General features: G+C 40.6%; 1 protein-coding gene across 2 annotated transcripts in view; it reads right to left on the bottom strand.

The window, feature by feature from the left end:
- Positions 1–3,991: 3,991 nt before the first annotated feature.
- ROR2 (receptor tyrosine kinase like orphan receptor 2) overlaps positions 3,992–23,945 on the bottom strand; it is a 160,104-nt gene continuing 140,150 nt past the window's right edge. For both annotated transcript variants that reach the window (XM_074933233.1, XM_074933234.1), the window contains exons 5-9: positions 16,048–16,175; positions 12,398–12,712; positions 10,874–11,119; positions 9,029–9,231; positions 3,992–7,344 (exon numbers count right to left, since the gene is read on the bottom strand). In XM_074933233.1, the coding sequence (XP_074789334.1) occupies positions 5,902–7,344; positions 9,029–9,231; positions 10,874–11,119; positions 12,398–12,712; positions 16,048–16,175 (2,335 nt within the window). In that variant the 3' untranslated portion in view covers positions 3,992–5,901. The remainder of the gene's footprint in view (positions 7,345–9,028; positions 9,232–10,873; positions 11,120–12,397; positions 12,713–16,047; positions 16,176–23,945) is intronic.

The following is a 23,945-nucleotide window of genomic DNA, read 5'->3' as shown; positions in this document are numbered from 1 at the left end:
CCTTCTACAGTGGGAATCCAGTGTTAGGAGCACCCACCACATATCTATGAAAGAGGAGCAGTGGGTACAGAGTCCAGACACTGTAACTCTTCAACATCAAACATAGGGCAAGGCATCAATACTGGGCATAAAATGTTTTAACAGCATATTTCTGGAAAGGAAACCCTGCTGAACCAACTCTTCTACATTTTGACACAGTAGGTACAGAACATTTTGGTCTAGACAAAGATCTGGCTGACCAGGATATCATGGACTTGGTTTATCTTGCCTGCTGAGCACCTTGAAGTATTGCTTGCAGTCCCTAGATTGCTCATATTGCTGGCTAAAGAAACCAAAAACTTGTCCTATCTGCAAGCTGGGCAAAACTGAAAGATTACACAAGGTCACTTTCAAAAAAATGAGAAAAAAATTCAGGTAAGACAGAACTTAACCTCGTTCACTGAGCCATGTCATTGTTCATACTGTATACTACTACTCTTCTAATCTTCTAATATCCCTTTCCCAGTGCCTGAGAGAATCCCCCAAACTTGATTCCTGCCACTCCACTAACATTTCATAGCTTATTTATAAAACAGCAACATACATTGTTCCTTACAATATTAATTTAGTCCCTTTCCCTAAATAGGGGATGGTTTTGCTAGTTCTTTTTTTCTTCATATTTTGGGTGACTGAAATGCTGGTTTTGAGAACAGTTTGTGGTAGAGTCTGCCCGTCTAGAAACAGAGAGTTACTGTCTATGCAAGGTTGCTATGAATTAAAAACGTTAAAGCGTGGCTTTATTTGAAGGTATTTGGAGAGAGACCTGGGGGTGCTGACTGACAGCCGCCTGAACAGGAGCCAGCAGTGTGCCCAGGGGGACAAGAAGGCCAATGGCATCCTGGCTTGTGTCAGCAATAGCGTGGCCAGCAGGGACAGGGAAGGGATCTTACCCCCGTACTTGGCACTGGTGAGGCCGCACCTCGATTCCTGTGTTCAGTTTTGGGCCCCTCACTACAAAAAGGACACTGAATGACTCGAGCGTGTCCAGAGAAGGGCAACGGAGCTGGTGCAGGGTCTGGAGCACAGGTCGTACGGGGAGCGGCTGAAGGAACTGGGGGTGTTTAGTCTGGAGAAGAGGAGGCTGAGGGGAGACCTCATCGCCCTCTACAGCTCCCTGAAAGGAGGGTGCAGAGCTGGGGATGAGTCTCTTTAACCAAGTAACAAGCGATAGGACAAGAGGGAATGGCCTCAAGTTGCACCAGGGAAGGTTTAGACTGGATATTAGGAAGCATTTCTTTCCAGAACAGGTTGTTGGGCGTTGGAATGGGCTGCCCAGGGAGGTGGTGGAGTCCCCATCCCTGGAGGTGTTGAAGAGTCAGGTTGACATAGCGCTGAGGGATCTGGTGTAGTTGGGAACTGTCAGTGCTGGGTTAATGGTTGGACTAGATGATCTTCAAGGTCTTTTCCAACCTAGACAGTTCTGTGATTCTGTGATACAACTGTGCTTGGGTGTAGCTGGGTGTTTTATCCTTACATTTGTTCTGGCAAACACCTCAAGGTCTGACATCTTTCGAGAGTGCTCCAACTCAACAAGTATCGTGAGCTCTCTCCCAGAAAGCATGTGAACTCTTCCCTTCATTCCCACATGGCCAAAGTGAGATGATTTCTCTGAACACAGAGGCAAGTGACATCTAGTGAACTCCTTAGATAATAAGTGAGAAACCAATTCAAACTGATATCTATTAAGAGTTTGAGGTACTGTTACTGTGGAGTAACTTCTCTTTGACTTACTGTGATGTTCATAGCCATGGCAGATACAGGGAGCAAAGGATTTGTATCTCCACAGGGAGCATGTCCTTCTGGATCAGCCTTTAGGGAAATCATTAGATGAAACTGAGAGTAGTGACATTTAGATGAAAGTGAAGGAATGAAGCTGCCTATCAAAGCTTGTAATAATAAGGCCATTTGTACTTAACAGTTTGCACTGTGGGTGAATCCTCTGTTCCTACACAGCTGTTTATACTGCACTGTTTATAGTTTTGTCTTCCCTATAGTCCCAATACGTAAAACAGATGAAAACACCCTGCAGTAACCCAGATCTCAGGGAATATCAGAACAACGCAGATTTGTGTTCTTGCCAGGCTGCACTAGCATGGTGGAGGAAATGTGCACATCTACAGTCACCTAGTTTCCCTGCTCAGAGTATGAACCTGATATTCCCTGCCCTGTCACTGCAAATACAATCCTCATCTACCTTGTATGCTTCCGCAAACAGGGACACACACTTCTTTTCAGGCCCAGACCGATGCCCAGTTGATGAAGGCACTTTTCTATAGACCTTTGGTTCTTTATGCTCTGGGACACATGAACACTACAAAAGTCCTGTTGCGGGTCAAGACTTTGCCTTAGCACTTTTGACTGTGCTACACCCAAAGCCCTCCTGCCTTGTGTTTCAGCTTTTCCTTCCTCTTGCCAGTTCCTCACTAGGACTTATGAATACAGGCAGTGCAGACCTTCAGGCTTGCTGATGCTGGGCTGACCTCCAACCCTGCCAAGGACCTGCTCAGCACAGGGGTGCTTTTGCCCTGCCCTGAGGGGAAGCCCAGAAGCATTTTTGTGCTCTGTAAACATAGGCTGCACATAAGGGGCTGATGCCACCAGCGCTCCTTCCACCTCTTTCTGCAACAGCTCTTTCTTCACAACATTCTGAGCCAAGATCAGACACCTGAACCGTATCAGAGAACTGGGCTTGAGTGAGGACAGCTAAATTGGTATGGGCAGGGGAGGAGGGCATGCACCAGGTGCAGTGTCATTTACCACTGGAGAAGGGGAAGAGGCAGTTTCTGTCAGCCACATCCTCCTGCCTCATCAGTGGGCTGCTGTGGACACTAACAATGTTCTACTGTTCCCAAGGTCAGTTCCTGTCTCCTTAGGCAGTTCATATTGGCTGAAACAGAGCAGGGAACTACCAAGAGGCAAAGAAAAACTTTTGAAACATTCCACAGTCTTTCAAAAACACCTTGCCCTCTTCTGGCCATCTGGACATATATTTGCTGCTCAGAAAAGTTTTTCTGCCACCAGGACAAACCCCAGCTTTGCTTGCCCTGGCAGAAAGAAATAACTGCATGCCCTAGTGAGCAGCATTGTGCTGGCTTTGCTGGGCCCCAGACCCAACCCTTTTCCCACCTTACCACTTTGTCCCATCCACTTACCGCCACATCCCTTTCCTGCTCTCCCTTGGCCTTGCTTCCAAAGCTTGAGGAGTAAAGGCAGATCCTGACTCTGTCTGGCTCTCTGCAGCAGACATCATAGGGAGAGTAGCCTGTGGAGTTGTAGAGCAGCAAGTTATTGTAGAGCAACAACTGGCAATTCATATAAGTTACAGTAGCCATTAACGTGTTGGTAGTGGTAACCACTTGTGCAGAGGTGCTCACCTGAGCCACAAAGTGTTTGCATGCCATCATGGCTACAATCATGCAGCTCAGGGAGGAGTGTCCATATCAAGATGGGAGAAAACCCCTCTGCATTACTGTGTGTATTACCAAGGTTGGCCTAGAGAATTGTATATTACTACTGTGCTGTCACTTTAAGAGCACATGCACATCTTAGTGGGAACAGGAAAGTCAGTATAGGAGTCTGCCCTATTTGTTCTAACTATAGTGATTTATAGGCTTGAATTCATGAGGCTTAAAGAAGGGAATTAGAAGTTTCCCAAACTGCACCCAAAACACCCAGAATTGTAATGCTCTTTGACTGTCAGAAATGGGCTGAACTTCAGACAGTGTTGTACAGAAGCTTCCACTGACTGCTACTCATTCATTTATTATATCTCTTTTCTCATGGACACATTTGTGGTGAAACTGGACTGCTTACTCTCCATTTTCCAGGCAGGAAGTTAGCAAAAGAAGCCAATGCAGTTGATTAATAAAGTTCATTAACCTGAGAATGTGAAACCTAGAAGAAACAAAGAACTTAAAGTACATAAACTTCACATCTGTTTATTTATTTATGCTTTATTTAGTAATAGCACCCAAAGCTGCATTATATTAACACAAGTAATAAAGCTTTCATATTTTATTCCTACCAGTGCATTTCCAAATCCAGGTGAAATGCTGGAAATAAGTAATGCTGCCATACCACGAACAGAGTGTGTAGATCACAATGGTACATAACTTACAAGTTAAGTCCCAACAATAAACATTGTAGTTTAGGTGTGAAACCTGTAACCTAAGGAATTGCGGCCATTTCTATTTCCACAAAGTACCATAACAAAACAGCAGCTGTAGGAACTATGAGGATAACATAATCATACTTTCTGCATTACTTTATTAAATACTCCATGTTGGATGTACAACTTATAGCTATAGTGTGTGTTGGCTACAATGCTACAATGAGAATGTGTATTACTTGTATTACAGAAAGGGTCATGAAATGTATGGACCTGTCTGCATGTTTAACAAAATGTAACAGCAACACAATAAAACTGCACCAGGTGTGAATATTGTAAATGGTTAAGTTATAAAGTCCATTCATTCAAAAATCCAAATATTTCAATGAAAAAAAGTATATAAAATGTAGTAAAACATAAATTACATTTAAAGGTCTGTACATGATTCATCCTGCAAATAGAAGCACAAAACCAGCACTTTGTACAGTATTGCCTATTTTGGTCTTCTACAGTTCAAAGATTTATTTTCACTAAAGAGGCAGGAAAAAACATGGTTTCACATGCAATCCATCAGTAATTGTGGTAAATCAAGTAAGTTTACAACCCCACACAAAACCCAACACCTTACAATGTAGGAACATACATGTGGAGCCCTTTTCTATACTTGATAACCAATATGCAATTAAAGTTGGATTGTTAAGTTAGTGCACACCTACAATATCCCCTACAATATCCCCATTTTTGGTTAACAGTGTATTAAGGCTGCTTGCTGTTGAAAACACACAGCAGAGAAGGAATACTTTCATCCACAAATGCAGTCAGACGATCTCATTTGGAAGCTTCTGTCACAGTCCTTCATTGGGAATGATGAAAGAAAGCCATCCTCTCTCCTGTCATGTTATTCCACAGGATGTTGTGGATGCTAGAAGTTTATGTGGGTTCAAAATCATTTGTGTAAATTCATGGTAGAAAATTCCATAAAGGGCTATTAAACAGAAAAAAATTCCACTTCTGGCTTAGGAAGTCCCTAGGCCACAAATTGCTGGAGGCTAGGGAAATACCTGGGGAAAATTCTACAAGGAAATTGTCCTTGCAGTCTTCCCTGGGCAGATAATATCGATGGCCTTTTGAGACATGCTACTGGGATGGACAGATGCATGGTCTGATTCAGCCCAGCCAATTTTATGTTCAGTTTCCCTACTTTTCTGGTTATCATTATATAAAGACGGATCAGTATTCTCAACTTGTTTTTTTTTTCAGACTCAAAAAGCAAACAACAATCTCATGTCTGTTATATCAAAGAGATAAATACTATAAACTAAGCTGTCCATCACATCCAGGGTACTTCTTTATGCTCAGAGCAATTCTGCAACCATAGTTGGATTCCTTTTTGTGTTATTGGTTTAAGCATAATTCACTAACATTACACTCACATATCATGATATACATGATGTGCAATGCTACTCTGCAACATGTTGCACAGCAACAGTACATAACTGAAAAGCAGCTTCCCTCAAAAACTGTAGGACAGTAAAAAAGATTAAACCCAGCAATTCTACACCATCATATGTGGCAAATCTGATGGTGACAATGGTCAGTAAACCTGGTATATCGTTATTGCTGCACTTTACATGGGTGTAGGTTTTTAGTTTTGTTTCTTTTAGTCAGATCAAAATCACTGCGATTAAGCCTAAGGATTGACAGTCTCCATGCATGGAAGTGATGTAAAATTCTTAGTAATGAGGCCAAATTCCTTAGGCTTCTGATTGAATTTCTGCTTCGTCCATCTGAAGTGTGTCATTATCACCGAGCAATTCTGTTTCAGGCACAGAGCCCTCCTCTTCCTCTTCCTCCTGGACAGGATTCTGGGCGATGTCTTCTGTTCCATTGTGTGTGTCATCTGTGCCCTCCGAGAGCAGAGCAGCCCTGTCAGCCACTGATGCATTGGAAGGTGCTGTTGTTACGTAGCCTGTGCTGGTGGATCCACTCCCACTGTGGTGGGAGCCTGGTTTGGGAATGATCTGGGGAGGCATTTGCTGAGGAGCCATTTGCATTGGAATTTGGACAGGATAAAAATTTGGCAAGTAAGCACCATAGGCAGGCATTGGCTGGTAACCATTGACTGGAATGTAGAGCTGAGGAGGTGGGACCATTGGTCTCATCTGCCCTTTCATTTGTATGAACTGTGGCTGAGGGAAAGCTGGAGTTTTCTGCTTTGGTCCAATGTACCTAGCATTGCTGACGTTGCTAACAGGGCTTGTGCTGAGAGAACTTGTTTGCGTGGTGTTGCTTGCCCCAGAGGTTTGCGCTGAGCTGTTGTAATTAGAAAGGTTTCCCCATGTTCTTAGTCTGCTGTGTATATCTTTAAATCTTGGTCTTCTGTTGGGAAATTCATTCCAACACTCCAACATCAAAGTGTATATCCATGTAGGGCAGTCGTCAGGACATGGCAAAACCTGTCGGTTCCTGATCATCTCAATGACATCCTGATTAGAATAACCACAGTAAGGCTGCAGGCCATAGCTGAAAACTTCCCACAACACAACTCCATATGACCATATATCCGAATCAATAGAAAACTTGCCATACATAATAGCCTCAGGGGACATCCACCGGATAGGAAGAAGGGAATTTCCCATCAGTTTGTAGTAGTCAGCAGCGTAAACTTCCCTGAAAAGGCCTAAATCAGATATTTTCACATTCAGTTTATCAAACACCAGTATATTTCTAGTGGCCAAGTCCTTATGGACAACATGGTGGCTTGAAAGATATTCCATTCCTGCAGCTATCTGAGTCACGATGTGGAAAAAGTCTGCTGGTTCCAAAGTGGATTTTACTGTCTTGTCATCGTCAGTGCTGCCAACATCCGAATGGGGAGATCTCATCACCAAGAATTCATGGAGGTCACTGTGGGAACAATAACTAAATATCATGCTTATGGGTTGTTCCTTTGTCACTATTCCCAGCAAACAAACAATGTTTGGGTGCTGTAATCGTGATCTCATCATCGCCTCATGTTTGAATTCTTCCCGAAGAGACAGTTCTGCTTTGTCTTTAAGTGTCTTGATAGCAACAGCTTGCGTCTGTTCACCTGGTGCTGTACCGAAAAGATGCCCCTTGTAGACTTTGCCGAATCTCTCCTCTCCTAGTTCCTCCATAAACCGCACAGCGGACAGATTGATTTCTTTAAGTTTAGCCTGAAATGAAGTAAAGAAAGTCAGTCAGTTAAAAATCACAATGTTTTCTACACAGAATCTTATTACAGAAAAGGTCTCAGTGGTTAGATGCTCCAAATGGAAGATAAATTGGGCCAAAAGACTTTTTAGCTTTTTGTATATTCACATCAGTGTATTGATTTTACAGTTAACCTTGAAATGAGCTATACTGTTATCAGAAGTGTAAATTGAATTATGCTGCAAGATGATGAATGCAATTATTTTTACAAAGAAGTGACCATATTTCCTGCAAGCTAAATGAATAATTGGTTCAGAGTATATCTGGCAAATGATGACATCTATTAACTGCAGCTGCACTTGCCCTACAGATCAGCCCAGAGCTGCCCACTGGAGAGTTGTTAGAAAAGCTGTGAGCACTGGCTGAGGGAGGTGGTAGCCTCAGGGTCAACTGAAACATCCCTTCCAGCAGAAGGAGTAACAAAACTTTTCTCTTTCCCATCTGCAGTAGCAGATATGCTCTTTCTCCTCCATTGCACTACAGCAACAGCCCCTGCCTGTGGGTAGCAGCAGACAGCACCCTTGCTGAGAAACCTTGCACTAGCTCTGATGAAGCGGGGGTGGAAGAGGAGCAGAAGAAAGAAGAAACTTCTCTCAGTACATGAAGGAAAAGGTGGCAAACCCAAGAGCAAGTAATCCTCAGAACCCCCCTCCTGCAGCTGGCAGGGAAAGTAAGGGAGTTTGTGACGGTGATCTAATGGGTCTGTCCTGAGCTGCATGGCCCAGAAGAGTCCCCAACTGAGACAATGCAGCTGGCACAGCTTCATGCACAGGGCACTGCAGAACAAGGGAGGAGGGCAGGCTGGAAAGAGGCTTTAACAGGTGATTTGGGAACAAGCTCTGATTTCAGTGGCCAACAGACTGTGGACTGGACCAGTCAGTTTCCAGCACAGCCCAGACTCTGCCATTAAACCTTCCTCTTACCACACAGAATCAATGCAATTTGTTACAACTAGTAATAATCCCCAAATATTCTACAGTTTCCTGAACAGATGTTGCCAATTGTTCCAATTTGAGCATTGTTTTTTAAAGCTTGCATCTTGTAAATGCTGTGATTAAAAATTCAACATTAGCTCTGAGCGGATTTTAGCGTGATCAGTTAGTTGACCTAGAAAATTGTATGCGGGAGCTGAGATCTGTAGACAGAAGTTCAAAGCCATTTTTATTTCACCATCCTTTGTCATACACAGCCTTAGAAACACGTTGCACCCCAGCTCAGCTCCCTGCTCGGCGGTGGTTCAGAATACCAGCGGACTGAGCTGACAGATTAGACAAGAAACCCCACTGTGCATCTTGCTTTAAACAAGCAAACCAGCCATGTCATTACCAGGAGTGAAAATGAGCTGCAGGCTGAAGGCTGGATCAGAAATAAAAACATTTCCAGTCACTGAGACAACAGGCAGAATGGGGGTTGATAGGTAAGGACAAATGTCATGCAATACTTTGTCCTGAGAGCCGCTGCCCAAGGCCAGGATTTCTAGACACAGCTAGCGAGTGCAACACCTGGGTTTCACTGAAGTAGATGGCCAGTGCAGTATGAGAATTAGGTCACTTACAACACAGCTCAGTTTGAACACCGACAACCTGAGACACTGAAAATCACGACACTTTGGAAATACGTGGCCTAAGCAAGTTATGAAAAAAATACCTGTTTGTGTTGATTAATGAGTGGCATTTCCATGTCCTGGCTAGGAGACGCCATCAGCTGGCGGCGCTGTGGTGTAGCAGCAGATGCCTTCTGCTTGTTTCTGCACATACAGACCAGGAAGAAAAGGCAGGCGATAACCAGGGGGATGGCTATGCTGGGAACCAGGATGTAGAGGATTCCCATTTTACTGTTGTCACGTGGACCTGTCAGGCACAGAAATGTTCTCTGCTTACAGGAAGTATTTTTAATGCATTGGACAGTAAAGCAAAAAAACCCCCAAACAAACAACAAACTACAGCATGATTATTAATACTGCATTTTAAACAAAAAGTAAACACCTATAGCTTGAAAACAGAAGCCACATTGTCCTCTCCCCTTTCTCCATAATTTTCCATTAAATATTTCAAAGCAGTTTGAATGGACATTGCAACCAGCAGTATAAAGATAAACTAGAAGACCCACATTTAATGGGTTGACTTTTAACAGTATGCGGTTTGTTTCACTTCATTTTTGAGGCTCTCGGTTGTGGAAACTGCAGAACATAGACGAGAGTATCACTGCATTATCTTGTTCAGGGGATGAAAAATAATCATCACAGTATATAAAGCAGTGAACTCAATGTGATAAACCACAGCACAATATTGCAGTCCGACCTTCTCATCCAACATCAATTTTATCAGCATTTTGCCCACTTTTTACCTCCACTGGTACCACTTCTGCCCAGAATAAAATAAATTTTACTTCTCACTGTTAGACATATTAATTATCTTGTACTTAACAGAATTAAAGTGCTTTCATGCTACAGTGAGACACACGTGAAAGAACCATCAATACACTTAATGACCATTCTGGAACCTTCCTAAAATGCTTTTTTCTTGATACTTAAGAGACTAGAAAGCAGAGTGATGTCCAAAATGTTCATTGGAACTGCCTGGGATGTTTTCTGCATTCCGTGGTTTTGCTATATGTGGTTTCTGCTTTCACCACAACCACATCCCAGTGTTATCTTTATACCATGTTACACGCAACGCAGAAATTTATTATAAATGTCAAATCATGTGACTGTAAAAAAGTGAAGTAACCAAAAAATTTCATGTTAATTTTGAGCGCTCTTAAATATCCAGGCAAAACCACTTTTATGGCTTCCATGATACATCTGTTGCTGCAGCAGGAAACATGCTTTTTGTCCTAATGCAGTACAGTATTAGGTTGCTTAGTTGTGTCCAAAGACTGTTACCACTCCAACAGCTTAAGAGTGAAGGCTGTACCCATACACGGAAGTGAGTGGGACAGTATTAAGCTGTGAGAGCTGTGCTTTTTGTATTTGCTATCAATTGTGCAGTACAGAGTCACTAGCAGATAGTGTAGGGCTTTTCTGATACGATAGTCTGTTTTACATCTCTGCTTCTGCACTTCACACAGTTCCTTCCAACCAAGCATGGTGCTGTATCTCCCTCTACAGGATCTGAAAATCCTTGCTGCCTGCAAGATGCCATACAGAGTGAAAGCAATATACCATTGAGTAGTGTGAGCAGACCAAACACATAGAGGTGATAAGTATGTCAAGACTGGCATTTCACAAGTTAGAATACAAAACTGCAGCAGTGTTGTTAATTATGATCGCAGTTTAAGCACCTAATACATAATAAAGAAAAGTGTCACAACATCTCAGTTATAAGCTCTGATCTCCGTTAAATGTCTACAATGCAAAACAAGGGTGCCAGATTGCAACAAGTGAAACATTTGAAAGCATAACCCTTTTAAGTGAATTATACTTGTAAAAATAGGGAACAAATTACGCAGGATTTAGGGCAGTAGTAGGGGAAAAAGAAAGAGAATACATACTACAAGAAGGTATGTCACACAGTTCCACGCGTACGTTTTTATTCTTCGTAAAACACCAGGGCCCATCCATCTGACCTCCAGGATTTCGGCAATATGCATGTCCTCCACCTAGCTCTGGAAACTGTGTGCTTGTCAGATCATGGTTGTGGGGACTCTGGGAGTCCCAGAGTTGGCAAGTGTGGCCAGACTTAGTAACACTGACTGTCCCCCTGTAGTCTGCTCCAGAACCGTTGTAGCACTGATGATCTGCAACACAGGGTGTGACAAAATGTTGCAAATAACAAAACAAGCAAGGGCCAGCAAACTAAAAGGGTTGAAGTGCATAGACCATGGATGCCATAAGTACTGGAATTTAGGTACTTCAGGATTTAAATGAAAGCTGTGGCGTTTGAAATTTCAGTTCTGTGGACATCCGTACTCTTACACCCAGTTATTTCAGGATTCTGCCCTGGAGTGTCTCAGCTCTATGGCTATACACACCAATATTTGGTAACTCTGCAAGTTGATACTAAGGGGCATGTATGGACCTTTAGATACAGGACAAGGTAAGTTACAGACAAGGTACTTGTCAGACTTTTCGTTCATTTTATTCTTATTCCTTTTGTTTGATACCTCTTCCCTGGCTGCTTTGTCTCTGTTATAATTTTCTCAGTTATTTCTGCTTCTCAGCTACACTGGATTATTGCCTTACTAGTACACAGCTAGTTTTCCATGTCATGGCCCCTGCTCCTAACTGTGGGTTCAGACAATGGATATTCAGAATAATCTTATCACACTTTGAACTTTAAACATCTATAGACTCTTGGAGCTTCCTTGTTGAACGTTGTAGGGAGTGGTGATTAATTGCTAGGAAACGGAGTAGGCAGAAAAATTGTCAGCACATAATTACTGACAACGTAACAGCCCTTCAACTCCTGGATGCAAATACAAATTCACAGAAGCAAGATCAATGTTTTCACCCATACTGTGTGGGTGAAGAAAGACAATTACACTCCATGCTCAATTTAGAGGAATTCTTGTGGATTTCCATACAGAAATAATGAACATTAAAGTTTAGTTTCTCAACAGATTTTTCCAGTGAAGCTTCCACAGCCTATCTGAGGTTTACTGACAGGTAAACAAAACTCACAAATAGCTGTATGGAGGATGTTTCACTCATCCAGAAAGGCAGGGACTGATCCAGGGGTGAGGACAGGCATGTGGGAAGGGAAGCCTGGGAATACGTTGCTACCCCTCAAAAAACTGAGTCAAATCAGCTGTGTGAACACTGAGTTTTATAGCCCAGGGTGGTTGCTATAAACCTTTCCAGTAACAAGCATAATCCTTCAAACTTCCTTGCCATCCTAACTGTACTTTACAGAAGTGCAAGATTATGGTCAGTATTAACATGATAAAAAGCAGTAGCATCCAGTATAGCAGTACTTTCTTTACAAAAAGAACGACTGATAAAATATTATCTCTCAGACCCAACCTGAGGAGGCAACAAACCTTACTTTTTCCTAGTGATGAAACACCCAGACTTACATCGACTGAGTCTCTCCACAGGGATCCCAATCCTTATGCAGTTGGCAGCTTCCAAGGTGTCAGGTCGTGGGAGATCCTCACACTTAGGCAACTGTAGTTGCATCAAGATGAGGGGGTTTGACCTAGCAATGTTGTACTCCTGCCTACAGAGATCATTCTCCAGAACTTCACATTCATCCCGACACAGTTCCCGTGGCTTAGGGGTCCGAGAGCGCTCGTCACACAGGGGAAACACAAAATGGCAGAAGGATGGTATAGCAAACTGTGAGCATTGATCAGACAAATGTGTGGAAGTGCCAATCATGGTAAATGCAGCTGGAAAGAAACAAAAATACTGCTTAAGTACTGATTAATGAGGAGCACCAGAAATGACATAGTACTTATCTCATTTGCCTTTTACAACTTTCATCTTTTCCTGAGGGCCTGAAAGACTACTGAACAATGGGAAAATGAGGTCATTTCTACTGTAAAGGAGAGCTGGCAAATGCAGAAAGCAAATCCAGCATTCCAGTGTCCCTCTGACATACGCACAGAGCTTGTAGGACCTCAGTTCCTATGAAGTTACCCAAGTGACTAGCATTGAGCAAACTGTTGGCGCTTGACTAATTTTAACTTGAAAGGATAAAGAGAGAAGGCAAGATACACCTGCCAGGATACTAACATGTATTTCCTAAGTTCCTAATTAGGTAAAATCTGAACAAGGATCACCTAAGCTTCTTCCTCCTGCAGACATTTTGATCACTAAACAAGACAAGTGTTTTTCAAGTCTTGACAGGCAAAAGTAAGTGTGGTATTGGTATTTGGGAAAATATAGCTATTAATAGACATGAGAAGCCTAACAGGCAGTGGTTTTGGGAAAAATTAATGTAATCCATGTCAGCATACTGATCACATTAAGACGAATGTCATAATGAATTAGGAACTTAATACTCCCCTTCAGCTCCCAGCATCTACGTACTAACATTTATCTGAGAAAGAACAGTTAAATGTGCATATGTATCATGTGTCTGGGGATGAATCAAGCTTTAAATGCAGGAACATTCATTCCCACACTGGAAAGCATAATTTGTGAGTGAGGCTTGCTAGACTGCACATTCCACCAATGCACACTGTAAAAAGAGAGGAAATGAGCAGTTCAAGTCATTCAGCAGTCTATTTACAACCTACAAATCAATTCTTTTGCTCTGGTCCAGCTCTCTCCTTTCAACCATCTATTTCCTGCTACCACCTGCTATCAGAGAGTCTCCTGTCTCTTCCTAAATACCAAACATGCAGCAAGCAGCACCAGCTCCAGCCTTTTGCACTGTCTACACCTTTGTTTATGTTAATACAGGAATATTAACACAGGAATACAATCGTTTTTCAGTCATTTAGGGAACACTGCATGCAAGCATATCAGGCCCCAAATGACAGCTGTGATATGTGCTTGTCCTGAAGATTAACAGGGAAAAAACGAACCTGAAGGAGCGAAGAGGTTACTGTTGGCTATTTGAAACACCACACTAATTTTTGTGAAGGCATTACAGAATTTAGACCAGCATGAGTGAAGAGTGCACAAACCACAATCGTGTCCTTGTTCTGATGAGAGACACAAAAGCCAGCAGGACTGTGTGGTGGCATCCATGGGGTTTATTTTTTTACTTATGAAACAAATATTAAACAGCACAGCAAAGACACTGCTAGCTTCACATATCCACAATTCAGGGTCACGTCCCAAATTTTTATCCAGAAACGTCATTTTGTTTAATAGAAGGATGCAATTCTCACCTAACCACATGGCCAGGACCAAACAGCACCAGAGGCGATAGAGACAAAAGGAATGTATTTCACACATCAGCACAGCAGGGAAATGAAAATCCAGAATGAAAATATCCGATAGATGTCTCGGTTGTAACCTTGTTAAATGTTCCTGGTGCCGGGCAGTAGGTGTCACCGTTTACCACACACAGTCTCCCCTGAAGGCCCTAACGGCTCTGAGCACAAAAACTGTGCTTAGGAAGTATGGGCAAAAGTATAAGCAAAATGTCAGCAGCAGTTACACAGCAGATTTTTTAAAAAATCTATCAAGTTACTGCAATTTCAAAAATAACCTGCCATTTGGACAGAGAACATCCAGCTGTGCAATACCTGTTTTACATATAAGATGACTTGTAAGAACCAAAGTATGCTGTGAAATCCACAGCTTTATTTTGCAAAAGGCATTTGATACATCATTCAGATGTTTGAAAATGTGGTATTATTAATGGATTATCATTACTGTCTAGATAGACACTGGGCAGTCTACATGGTGGTTCACAGAGTTTTCCTAAAAAAGAACAGTCCCATCAGAAATTCTCCTCAATTCCAGGACAGAGTCCCAGCCCCAAGGTTCCAAAATCTAACTGACAGTCAGTGGCATTAGGGATCCAGCAGTCAGGTCATGAATGCTTATGTTGAATATTTCAGAAACAAGTATAAATTGATCATTAAACCTTTTCTGAAAGATATCACAGGGGTTTTTTTGGTTATTTTTTAAAAAAAACCACTGTGAACCTAATTCATGGAGTTACAGATGTAATCATTTCAGATAGCTGAACATTCCCATACTGCTGAAAAACATCCAAACAAAATAAAGATTATGTTGTAGAAGAAAATTGGTATCAATAGTATGCATTAATTAATGGCATAATGGTAAACCAGGCTGGAATTGCAACAGAGCACAGTAGAAAGAAGAGAGAGGATTGAAGCGTAACAGCACAAGGAAAGGCCAGCACCTGGATTTTGCCAGTCCCAGAATGTGATCACCATCTCAAGAACACAAAAAACCTGACCTGGATTTTTGGCTTGACAACGAGCTGTTAAGGTAATATTTTTAAGGAGATAGATCTTACAAGTGAAGTCAAACTCTTTTTGGCAAGTAGTTATGTTAAAATTGCAGATTCAATTAGTTAGCCACATCTGGCCAGATGCAAATGAACTTCTGCTGGATGGAGTTAACTGGCCATGTATTATGATAAACAGTTTTGTCTATTTGAAAAATTCGTTTGCTTGCTCTACTTGTGTATATCAGTCACTGATGCAGCTGACTGAGGTCCAGTTGCTGGGACAAAACCCCCTATTGATGTACAGCCCATTAAAAGTCTTTCTGGATGCACGTTTGTGACTGTATCAAAACAGATCAGAGAAAGAATTAGCAGGGACAGAACACAGTAAAGTTGATCCTTGTTTTACATAAATCAACGTAAAGTTCAGACTCTATCAGGATTATGCAACGGAGAGGAAACGCAAGGGAAAAGTCACGACACATTTTTCAAGAAAATCAAAATCAGTAATTTTTTACTACATCACAAAATGATTTTTTAAAAGATCTATTTGAATCATCATGCAAAGAACTCCAGTATAAACTACAAACTGTTAAGAAGTCAATGCTCTCATGTTACTTAATGACACAGAAGAAGCTTCTACACATAACAGCAGATATTAATCTTCCTTGCTCCAAATTTTGCTAATTGCACAAATGTTAAAATTGGCTTACCTTCTCTAAACCTTAATACAAGGATGCTTTTAGCCACTGAACAATAAAACTGAAAAGTATGATAGCACTATTTATACCCAAATTGGATACTTTCATGAATGTTTTTTGCCCTGCCACTGCCACAGTATAAGCTTACCAGTAATACGATTTTCAATTTCCCCTTGCATTTGGAGGGAGTCCACATAAATGGTCCTGTTCCCAATGATTCGTGCACACGCAATTCCCCTGTATGGCTGACAGAACCCGTCTTCATGGTAATCTTCTCTGCAAAAGAAGTTTAGGATTTTATAAGCAGATGTGTCATTGTCCCAAAAGAATTTTTACTGAATATTTTCTTATCAAAGGAGAAAACCACAAAAGACTGTAAATCTGAAATTGTTCCATTCCCCAGGTGCAGCTTTCTCCACCAATTCTCTCTATACTACCTTGAAAGCATTAATGAGGCACCCTGTAAATAGCTCATTAGAGAAAGGAGTAAACCAAAACCCAAGATTAATTTAAAAACCATATGCTAATAGTAATGAGATTTGACAGATGAATCTATTAAAAACCCTTTAGACTGACATAGCAACATAGATCTTGTTACACATCCCCATGCGCTTTTGGCATGTTGCTGCACCCAGTACCATTAGGCAAATGGTTGGTTCTCTTCCCCCGCCTCTCTCTCCCTTTCTTCATTTTCTGTAGCGAACAGCAGAAGAGATCCTGCCAAGCTTTAATTAAAGCATGGAATAATTTTGAACTCTGAAATAGGTAAACAGAATAAAAAATAATCAAGGTTTTAACCTCTTTTTCTCTTTTCTCTAGTCAGAGTCAATGTCAAATTCCTCTTCCAACATATATTTTAATACATTTTTTCAATTTCAACAGGGCTTTGGGCCAAATTTTACTCCCTTACATAAAGATAAATATTTTGACACAAAAACATTAGTCTAAAGGCTCAGTTCAACACATCATCCCCAAAGCCCCAGTAAATAATACAGAGCTGATCTGTAGATCATAAATGTCTGAGCACTGAAAAGGGCCTTCAGAGTGAGAGCACCCTCACCAGTATGCTGTGTGTTTCCTTTGGCACGGCACAGACACTATGCTAGGATTCACTAGCCTGATGGATTCACATCACGTCACTGGACCAAAAAAGGCATAAAACATAATCTAGAAAACCATGACTCTAGAGTAATCCTAGGTCACCCAAAAACTGACTCAGCTTACATAACTAAACAGCCAGTTCAAAAGTCTGAGATACCTCTCCAATACCAGCAATTTTTGAAGTATTTCTTCAATACTCTTCTTCTGCACTTTGTACTTTATTGTCTTTGGATATCAAGACCTGTTTTGGTCACCCATGTTTCCACTTTTCTTATACCTTCGCCTTTCCTTAGGGTGACACATTAACAGGACAAAAGTGTCAGTGAGTATGTGTAAAACCACATAACTTCAGCTGGGCCAAATCAGTCTGAAAACCTGCTGCCTGACAACAAACACCATGATGAGCACATCACCAAATATCTACAGTGCAGCCCTTTACTTCTGATTACTTATTCTGTCTTAGGAACTCTTTGGCAGTGGAAGGTTGGGCAGGACTGTACAGTGTAGCCAAAAGCTGGAACCAGTGAATCACCACTTGAGCAGCATCTCACACTTTCCTCCCAGAAAGACAATGTCTTAACAGGATCCCATCCATCACAGAGCTGCTAGATAAACCATGGTGACATGAAGTGTCTCATGCACTTGCTGCCCAGATCTGGCCTTTATTTTCTATCACGTAAGATAGGAAATATTCATACTATTCATAAAGCAACATTTTGTCTACAAACTCTGGCACAAGTTTTGCTTCCATAGATATGTAGGGTTTTTATTATGGTGGATGAAGTAAAGGAGTCATCTTTCAGAATCATTTAATTCCTGCAGTTTCACTCTCTTAACAAATCTAATTTTTGCAACAATTGCATCATGCCTGAAGGGATAAAAATATGAAAGCATTTTGTCTGTGCCTGTTTTACAATCCTTGACCACCTTCACAGGAAGTCAGCAATTCCCATAAGGAACTGAATGAATATGAAACCTCTATTTGACCTTTTCCTCAAGAGTAAATTCATACCCCTATCCTGCAGAACAAAGTCTGCAATGTATCTAACTGAAACTGTATCTCACACTTCAACTCTCAGTGCAGGGCTCTCTTGCCAGCACACACACATACACAAAATCTATAAAAACCAGCACCCCAAATAGCATGGGTTTGGTGACAAAAGCATTGTGATTTCTTACTTAGCTCAGTTTATTTATTTCTGTCAAGAACTACTAAATACAGCTGAGATACTATATATATACACATATGCTTCCCTCTCCCATGTTACAGTCAACTGCTGATTAAACTGGATATGACCATTACCATGGATGCAAGCAAAAGTAAACAGTAATCTGATGTCAGATACTTTGATAGAAGCTGGGGTGTTATTCTGCATGCCTCTTTGTCAGGTCAGGAAACTCAGTGAGTAGTTTGACTAGTACTGTTATGGAGGGGACAAAATTACATTAGCCTTCTTAGGAAAATAGTTGATCTCAACAAAGCTGCAGAAGTGGCAGCACTTACAGTCTCCTTACAGATTACTTTTTCCCTCAGCTACATATACACTCAGCACATGGCAAAATGTCTGCAGCAAAAAGCAACCTGGGGGGAATCTGATAAAACCATGCAGGAACAGCATCATGCTCAGTTTAAACAGGAGTCTTTGGAACCATGTGCAGCTTTGATTTGTGCTCCAAACCATATGCCATCAATTCAGTTGCTGGTCAAAGCAAGAGTTAAAAGCTGCTGAAAATGGGCAGAAATACTGACTCTTCAATTTCCTGCTGCTTGAGCTGTAAAGTCTGCTCTGATCAAGAACCTTGGTAAAAGCAGAAATCTGACTCCACAGGAGGAATCCAGAAGAGTTCAATTTGTTCCACTTGCAGAAATCTTACAAGTTAATCACCATAGGTACTTTTAAACCTGTGTTCTTTATTGTTTCTTTATTAATGTTTCAAGATAGCATTACCTTTTGTTACCTTTTGAAGTTATTTTCTTCCATTTTTATACAATTATTTTTACTTTTATTTTTTTACAAAACAGAGGCAGGAACATCCTAAGTGTTGGCGTTTTTTTCACCTTTGCTGGGGGCCAGTCTCAAAGACAGCGCACCTGGAACATGAATTTTCTCAGCACTCAATTAGAGTGGAGGTAAGGTATATTCTCCTATTGAGAGAACTCTCCTCCCAAATAATTATCAGATGCTTGACAAGAGTTTGGATTTAAAAATAAAATAGTGAAGAATCTGACTAATATTCCTAAAACACCAACTTCCATTTCTTACAATGAATGCCATTGGTTTTCCAGGCCCATAAGGTGATCTGCCAGAACAATGAGGTTAAGAACTATCCTTTCTAATATAAACCTGAGTAGGAAAACCTTTTATTTCAGGAATGTGCAAATAAAAGCAAAACACTGATACTACTTTTATGTATAACATGGAGTGTCTCTAAGATTGACCAGGCTTATCAGGTCTGGAAACATCTTGAAGAACCAAGCACTGATAAGATATTTACAAGTTTCTTATCACACATGCACTGCACTGCCTGATTAAACACAGTCTGCCTTCAGGTTTGTGGGCAAAGTCATCTGTCTGAAATGGAGAACTAACCAAACAAGCAATGTAGAAGATGCACATTCAGTGGTGCAGTGCCAGTTGAATCTCCTCCCACTGACAGAAATCACAAATTCCAGGAACATCTGGGTCTATAAAGGAAGCACTGGAAAAGCCAGGTGCCTCTAAATTGGAATAAAGGCCAGCATGCATTAAATGGAAGCTCTCTAGATGACGGTCATACAAGACTTCCATAAGGTGGATATCTGCTCTAGAAGTATATGGAGAGATTTCTAGGTGTACTGCATGTGTTGCAGAAACATACTGAACATCACAACCCCCATCCTGGCATTAAGCATTACTTTAATTTCACATGACACAGAAAGGACACCTAACAAAAGACTACGAAAGAAAATACCTAGGAAACAAAGAGGTTTTTCTTAACAGAAAATCTGAAATGCCACAAGAATACATCTGGGCACGATACATTATATGGTATCTACGTAACACAATCTATTGCTTGCAACCGTCACATCTGAACAGTCCAGAGGGCATTTGAAACAAAAGTCCCAGTAAACAAAAGACAACCATGGAAATCCTGTTGAATACTAAATTCATTTGGTGAAGCACATGTCTGATGAGAGATTTCAGTATATACCTGGTGCCCCTGAAAACAAACTGAGTGGAAACCTGGTGGTTTTGCTGAAAAATAGAGAAAAGACAGGAAAGCATAACAATCTTTAGCAAGGGTTCACAAAGAGCATTCTGAAAGCATAGTCGAGGAGTATTAGATATTTATTTGCTAGTAAGATAACTTTTTTTTTTCTGATGGTATTCCACACAACTTACGAAGACAACACAAGGTTCTAAGTTAAATCTATTTCCTGAAAATGGAAGACACAACACTCTGCATCAGCACAAAACCTCAGAAATCCTCCAGAAAACTCAGAAAAACTTTTCTGATTGTATATATTAAAAAATCCAATTAATTTAATAATACCCTGCCAAGATACCCTTGCAGTAAAATGAACAAAAATGTTATTTAAAATTATAATTTGAGAACAATGTATTTTAATATATTCAAATAATAAATCTAGAAGTCATTTGGAAGGATACATCCTCAGCTTACACTTTACCAAAGTAAACAATACTAAACCAATTCATATAATATAACAGGATATTCCAGAGGTTAGTTTTTAAAAAGACAGTAGAAACTTTGTTACAGCGAATTCCCACAAGCAAACTAAGTACAATTAAGATTTCCTATAAATCTTCTCACAGCAAATAATAAACCTGAAAATTTGACCCTCTTTCATCATATTGTCCACAGGTTAAACAGTATTTAATTAAAAACTGTCAAATACTAGAGAGGATATTAGGACTCCCCCGATATTCCATTACAAGTTGAGTGGGAAAGCAAGCACAAATGCACAGAAAAGTTAGACAATAACAGACAAAGGAAAGGACAAATGATTTATGTCATCGTATTTGCTACAGGTAGAGAAATACAACATTTAGTATATGGTCACTGATCTTGTGGCAAAGTCTCAGAGATTTTGATAGCTACAGCTTGAAAACTGATGGCAGAATCTGTGTAAAGAGGATGATTATGATCGACAGCAAGACCAGAGAGAAAAAGACAGGCAACATATTTCAGATTATGAGTTTACTTAGCCCGGTGTGTAGCTACTTCATAAACATAAAGCACACAAGTTAAATGACCTGCAATACAAAGAATTAAAGGAATAAAGGGTTTATGTTTAATCAAAAAGAGGCAAATCACTCTGACTTGGGGGAAGGGCATTATGAACGGATGCAGTAAAATCTGAGGAATTTCTGGTTTTAATATACATATGTATTCATGGATTATTTATACCACATCTCAAAATCAGGACCTCTTATAATCTGGCACTGTAGCCCTTGTAATTTGTTACCCTTACTCTTGACATATATCATAGTGCCAGGGAGTGAACTCGATTCACAAGGGGATCACTTTTCAATGGCTAAAATGAGTTCATCTCCAAATATTCACTCCCTCTCACTGAAACAGGTCACAGAGAAGATCTGAGAGAAGAAATACATACTACCCTTGTCATATGCCATATCACATCTATAAAATTTGCCTCCTGTCAAAAACAAGGGGAATTTATATTAACATTACTACAGAAAAATACTTGGTACTTCAGGTTAGTATATTTACCTCTTAGGGAAAATATTAAATAAAACACTCAATTTCTTGTTTCACCATGAATTAAAATTTGCCAGGAGTGTTGTCTTTTAAAGTAATAGTTACAGTAGGCTACAACATTGCTCCTTATTGCAGGCCTCCTGTTGTGCACAGGAGATCAATGGAAGTTTTAATACTGGCATTCAACACAACTGAGGTATAAATACTCGATGCAGGAAAATAACAGGATTTTACAAAACCAATATTGCCTGAACTACTATTCATCAATTAAGAAGGGCTTGGCTAATGCCAGGTGCTCCTGATATAGCGTATAACTTCTGTCCATACCGGGCAGAAATTCAGTAATGTGCACAAATGGATTGGAGGTTCTAGCAAAGTTTCCAAAGTCCAGATGTACAGGAAAAAAAAAAACAACAAAAAACCCACTCCCATCCATGAACTATAAAATACAAAAAACCCCACTGTCCTAGTTTCAGCTGAGAGAGAGTTAATTCTCTTCCTAGTAGGTGGTACAGTGCTGTATTCTGGATTTAGTATGAGAATAACATTGGTAACACACTGATAGTTTAGTTGTTGTTAAGTAGCACTTACCCTAAGTCAAGGATTTATCAGTTTCCCACACTCTGCCAGCAAGGAGGTGCACAAGAAGCTGGGAGGGAGCACGGCCAGAACAGATGACTCAAACTAGCCAAAGGGATATTCCATACCACAGGACATCACGTTCAATATAAAAACTGGGGGTAGTTGGCCAGGAAGGGCCAATCGCTGCTCAGGACTGTCAGTGGGTTATGAGCAATTGCATTGTGCATCATTGTCTTTTCTGGGTTCTAATTCTCTCTCTTTTTGTTATCTTTTCATTACAATTATTATTATTAAATTTTCTTTTATTTCAGTTATTAAACTGTTCTTATCTCAACCCACAAGTTGTTTTTTTGAATTTTATTTTCCTTCCCATCTCACCAGGGGTGTGGGAAGGGGTGAGCGAGCACTGCGTGGTGCTTAGTTCCTGGCTAAGGTTAAATTGTGACACCTATACCTGCACATCTGTACCCTGCCTGCTGTAGCCAAGAAAAGGATGGCAGGGACAACTTCACTGCTGCCTCAGGCCCCTGCCTGGAAGAAGACACCCTGCACCCATGTCATGGGAGAAGGGTACAGGCTTCCTGCCCTACCTGTATGCATTCTCTGAACAAACAGTTTCATTCTCTAACCAAAGGCTTATCTGCAAATAACCCACCTTTCCGGCACATAAAATCATTGTTTGCACATACTCACACACATCTAAAGATCAGCACTCCTGGGATATCAGAAAATACCCATCAAAGCAGTTAACACCTCAAAGAGAGACTTCACTGAAATACAAGAGGGACATAAAAACTTTTCCCACACACTAAAGGAATGTAATAAATAGTATCAGAAATGGAGTCTAGTGTTAGAAAGTAAAAAACTAACAGGCAGGGGAATTTGTATAAATAGTCATAGCTCAGTTGAAGTCAATAGACCTATGACAATTTACACTCACCAGGGATATGGCTCATGAACTTTGCTACCAGATGCTCACTGAGTGTAACAAGAGACCCCAAAAGCAAGATTCTCTTACGTCTAGCATACCGCTTAGATAAACATTAACGAACAGCATTTATTTCTGTGCTTTTTATCCGAAAAGTAGTACATAACAGAATCCCTAACAAAATGTACTTAAAGTCACATTGACTGAACAGAGCAATTGTGCTACATTTGATTTGAATACTTAACTGATGATGCCTAAAAGAGTACACTGCGAAGTGAAACTTCAGATTCCATGTCTAAGATCAGTAAAAAATAACAGTTGATCTTTATTCTACTGATTCTACTAAATGCTAAATTTGTAAATGTTAATCATAGGATTGGAGACACCATTTTAAATCAGGTAATAGCTAATGCAATTCATTGAAGTGTCATAAGTGAAAACACAGATGCAAATGGACTTAAGTGTTTGTGACAAACTAGAGAAAAGTAACTTGTTTGTCAAACAGCAACTTGTAAAGAACCACCCTATTTTTAGCCTACTGCAATGATTTCCACAACAGATTATAAAATCAGTATTTTTAAAGACAGCTCAGGCTCCAAAGTCTGTCTCTCAAACATAGTCCAAACAACGTTTTAAACATACGTTCTGAAGTTACCATGAACAGAGGATGTTTTTAATGCAAGGTATTAAAAAAGCATCTAAACGCAAGAAAG

This window comes from Athene noctua, chromosome Z (genome assembly GCF_965140245.1).
Source record: "Athene noctua chromosome Z, bAthNoc1.hap1.1, whole genome shotgun sequence".
NCBI lineage: Eukaryota > Metazoa > Chordata > Aves > Strigiformes > Strigidae > Athene > Athene noctua.
Note: the sequence above shows the minus strand (reverse complement) of the source record. Positions and strands in the feature narration are given on the sequence as shown.